Consider the following 4,611-nt stretch of genomic DNA (forward strand, 5'->3'; position numbering starts at 1 on the left):
AGAAAAATAATTAAGTGTTAGCTGGTTCTGAATGGCTTAGAGGGCGTAATTCTCTGAGAAATATCCAAAATTCATTACCAAGATTTTACAAGGGTAAAATCCCATCCAGAATGGCACCCAACTTCATCAAATGAGGCACATTCTCTTGGGTGCACATATATTTTCAATATAAAACTCTCCTTTAATGGGGTTCTATAGCCAAGTGATAAAACTTTTAAAACAATAGTTGCATAGGAAAGGTAGCTTGCGGATGAACTTTGACAAACAGTAAAACGTTTTGTTGACTCGGACACATTCAATGAGTGTCTCCTCATTCAAGATCAACTTTCCCACGGGGTTTTATAGCCAAGCAACAGAACTTTTAAAACAATAGATGCACAGGAAAAGTCATATTGAAGCTACGAAGGAACTTTGACAAACAGTGAAACTTTTAGTTGACTCAGACACATTAAATGAGTGTCTCCTCATTCAGGATCAACTTTTCCACTATTGTTAATATCCAGTAGAATTGAATAGTTGGCATTCTTATACAAATCAACCGCAATGCTATGGAGAAAGCAGTAAATGGCGTCAGACGCATCCCTTGTGCCATAGAATTAGGAAATTCTGGAATGAAATTTGTGCTATGTGATGGAGGCATCCAGAAGATCAATTTCGAGTGTAAAAGAGCTGTAATTTATCTTCCACCCATCAATATCACTAATCACACAGAGGTACTCTTCCGTAATCTAATCACTTTTGAGGCGTGCAAGGCATCTGAAATCAATTATGTGACATGTTACTTGAGTCTAATGGACGATTTGATCAACTCTGAAGAAGATGTAGCTGTGTTCAGGAAAAGTGACATCATTATAAATTACCTTGGGAGTGATTCAGAGGTTGTCGAGCTCTTCAATGGTCTATGTAAGGGAGTCACTGTGAGCCTGATAGATGAATTGGAAAAACTGAAGGGAGATGTAGATGATCACTACAGAAGAGAATTCAAGGTTTGGTTTATAGAGCTTGTGAAGGAGCATTTCTCATCACCATGGAGAAGTCTATCTCTAGCGGGAGCAATTGTTGCACTTTTGCTTGCCACTGTGCAAACTATCTACTCAATACTGTCACCTAATTAGCCTCTCCAATGTTGTGTCTTTTAATTCCTATTCACTGCATTAGTAACAACATGTGCTTTTTACGTATCATAGAGTCTTAATGTTACAACTTACATATCAAAACAACATATTGGAAATGGAAGTTTGTGCAATAGTTCTCACATTTTGATAGTACATTTGACAACCTAGCCTTTCTCTATCATCCCATTCCAGAAAACCTCAGGTTTTCCATCTATATCTAAAGAATACATCAAAAATATTTGTTTTTTAAGATTGACCAAAATCCTTTTTTCGGCCATTTCTTCACAAGTTCTGAAGCTTTATTTCTCTCACTTTCTCCCAAGTATGCATAAATAAGAGTAGTATAAATAAGGGCATCACTAACAAGACCCCTCCAAACATTTTATTGATTGTGTTTTTGTCCCTGCTGTTGTGGGGAAAAATGCCTATGCAGAAGGATCCTATCCACCTAAGGTGTGACAATGCCTTAGCAACAAACAGAGACAGCTATTCTAGTATTCTTCCTTTATGAATTAAGAATTAAGAGAGATGGATGGACTAACCGGTGTCTTCCGTTTGTCCCTCGATCCGGTTTCTCTTCTCTTGGAGAGTTCCCAGCTACTTGCCTTCTCGCTCGCCCAGCTTCAAGAGGTTTCTGCAAGATCACAAGAAGAGAACACTACACAAGACATGGATTCATATTCATAACTAGTTCAGGATTAGAAATAAACTAAACATACTAATGCAATCATACATAAAAAATACATCAGTATATAGGAGAAACCAAGATAGCTTTATTGATGAATAACAAGGTTCAGGAAGAGATACAACCCAGAGGGCTCCAATCCAGCATCTCCTTCCCAGCAAATGGAATTCCTATCTTCACCCGCTTCAAAGCATTAAGCACCCAATGATTCCAATCTCAAACCAACAGCAATTCTTTGCAATAACAAAATTCCAGCCTCTAGATCTCATGGAGGAGAGATCCATATATAGATGTTTGGAGAGAGGATGAGTCAGCTTGAGATCTGACTAGTGTCCTCTCCCTCTGTCAGTTCTTGATTCCACTTGGAGGTTCTTGCTTCCACTTGGAGATTTGGAACATCTTACTCATCACCAGTCGAATTCCCTGAGGCAAGTGTCATTTTGGAAGCTTCCTGGGTTTTGACACCTTGAGAAATGAACTTGCGACATGTCCACTCTCGCTCAGCGCAGGTAGCCAGTGTTGCCTTTGGCATTCAGCGCAGGTAGCCAGTGTTGGCTTTGACATTCAGCGCAAACAGCTAGTGGAGCCACTGAAATGATCCTGAATTGACTTGTTTTTGAGCAGTTTCTGGTGGAGAACTTCTATGAATTGCTGTGGTTTGTCAGCCTTGTTCCTCTAGGGGTAGGAACAACATGTTTAGGGCTTTGGATCCCTTAGATTATGGACATTTCATGCTCAATGCTGTAAGGCACAAAAATGTCTATAACAATTGCCCCCTAAAGTATGAGGCCGTTTATCGGGTGAAATGCTTTATCAAGGGGATCCGAAGTTCATCCAATGCTGGGAGGGGACCTGTAATAAGATACAATACAATACATTATTTTTCATACTGCTTTCATGATCTAGCTGAGGCGGGCATTCCCATGCTCAGCTTTATAAATTCATTTTTCTGTACATAGAACAGACAATCGTCTGATGGTAGACTGATAATTTTGATGAAATTATCATCCTTTGAGTAGGATGATTATCTGCTGCAATGATGTACATGTCAATGTCTTTATCTTTCCTCAATATATATCGCAGCCCGGATGGATGAAACTAGATCCGGGGTCTAAAAAACTCGTTCGATCTTCACTCTACGTACAAGTCGATCCATGTGAGAAATGTTCTGAAGTCAAACATGGAAAGACATCGCTTGATTACCGGTCAATGAGGTAAACCGTTAACAAGCGCGAGAGGAATCACCGATAATGATAATGACCCTCAAGGTACTGCAGTACAATTCACGTGGTGTGAATAAAGGACTTGACGTCGAACACCACGCAAAATCTTTCGGTCGAAGGTCATTGATGTATACCTGTCGTCGGAAGTGAGAAACTTGCCATTGAGGCATGCAAGCTTCAAAGTACTGAAGGGGTTGTTCCTAGATCAACTTCTTGGATAATGAGCTGATGTCAACAAGAAGTGATACGTCAAAGGAGGGCCTTAATGAATCCCTCATCAGTGACACGGAACGGAGCTAATGATTTGGATGGAGGTGAAAACGATCTGTGACATATGATTCAGGGTGGCGGTCATGAAAGGATGAAGGATAATGTATGGCAGTGGATGGGACACGGTTGACTTTTCTGAACGACTTCTCTTGAACATATGGCGACATTGATGCGATGGATCGGTAGCATTACCCCAAATATGGATGGTATGGCAAGACCATGGTGATGTGACCGGTGAATGAAACAACCCAACCCGATTGTGGTACGGAGGAAAAGTGTCATGTTCAAGAGCGACTTGCTACCATCAAAGTTTTCTTGAGTTTCTCCCAATTTTTCCCCAGTCATTGCTGACCAGTACCTCTTTATTTTTGTCAAGCTTGAGGAGGATAACATATGCTTGTTCTATAACCTGCCCTTCGGGCAAGCCCATCGCTATGTTTTAACGAGCCTAGCGATAGTGAAACTCGTTCTCGTCTAAAGACAAGTTTGTCGCTATTTAATGATTTTAACGAGTCTAACGACAAGGATAACTCGGTCCTTTTCATTTTTAGAGAGTCTGAAAAGGTACATAAAGTTAACTCCAAAAGTCCTTTTTCGTCATCTAATCCCTTAAGTCCAAAAAAGTATAAAACAATACATAAGGGATAAGTTTTCGATAGTTTTAACGAGCCGAATAAAACAAGCGCTCGATCTTTTTGTGCAATAATCCCTCAGGTCCAAAAAGATTAAAATCTAGAGGAGGGATAGCACTTCCGGTCGCTTTAACGAGCTGGAAGGCCAAAACTCGGCAATCTTTTCATATTTTACGAGTCAGATGAAAAGAGCTTAAAGAAGACTCGTCTTTTGAGGAACGAGTGATAAACAGGGTTAGCAGCTGATTCCAGGTACAGGTTGGAATTTTCCAATCACGGCAGTGTCACAAGGATGGCTAGGTGAGATCACTCTTCGCAGTTGTTCCTCAAAATGGGTAAACAATCATATGGAGGTGAACGATCGGCCAAATGAAAGGTGGAGGTGACGGTGCAAACACGACCAAGGCTTTAATGGCTGATAAGGTTACATTCACAGTGGTTATTTACTGGGTAGGTTCATTTTTTATTTTAAAATGAGCTTAAACACTGGTGGAAACACTTGCTCATTGCTTATGTTTATTTTTTAACGAGCATGAAGTCCGCGTTAAAACTGCTCGGATCTTGCATTTATTTTTTAACGAGCATGAACTGTGTGCTAAAACTGCTCGATTATACCAGTCATATGATAAGAGTGTCTCATTGAGATTCTATTTTGTATGGAGCTTCATCTCAAGAAGCTTTGCCCC

The 4,611-nt window shown here is 40.3% G+C and overlaps 1 protein-coding gene across 1 annotated transcript; it reads left to right on the forward strand.

Moving 5' to 3' along the window:
• The first annotated feature begins 548 nt into the window (after positions 1–548).
• On the forward strand, positions 549–1,115 carry LOC149263199 (putative UPF0481 protein At3g02645). Its single transcript, XM_089386837.1, has one exon. It carries the CDS (start codon positions 549–551, stop codon positions 1,113–1,115), a length of 567 nt encoding a protein of 188 aa, XP_089242963.1.
• Positions 1,116–4,611: the final 3,496 nt, after the last annotated feature.

Source organism: Pinus tabuliformis, chromosome 6 (genome assembly GCF_031772625.1).
Source record: "Pinus tabuliformis cultivar Carrire ecotype Pingquan chromosome 6, CPIR1, whole genome shotgun sequence".
Lineage (NCBI taxonomy): Eukaryota > Viridiplantae > Streptophyta > Pinopsida > Pinales > Pinaceae > Pinus > Pinus tabuliformis.

Excerpts from the sequence above, each read along its gene's own strand:
- LOC149263199 (XM_089386837.1), top strand. The coding sequence starts at position 549 with ATGGAGAAAGCAGTAAATGGCGTCAGACGCATCCCTTGTGCCATAGAA.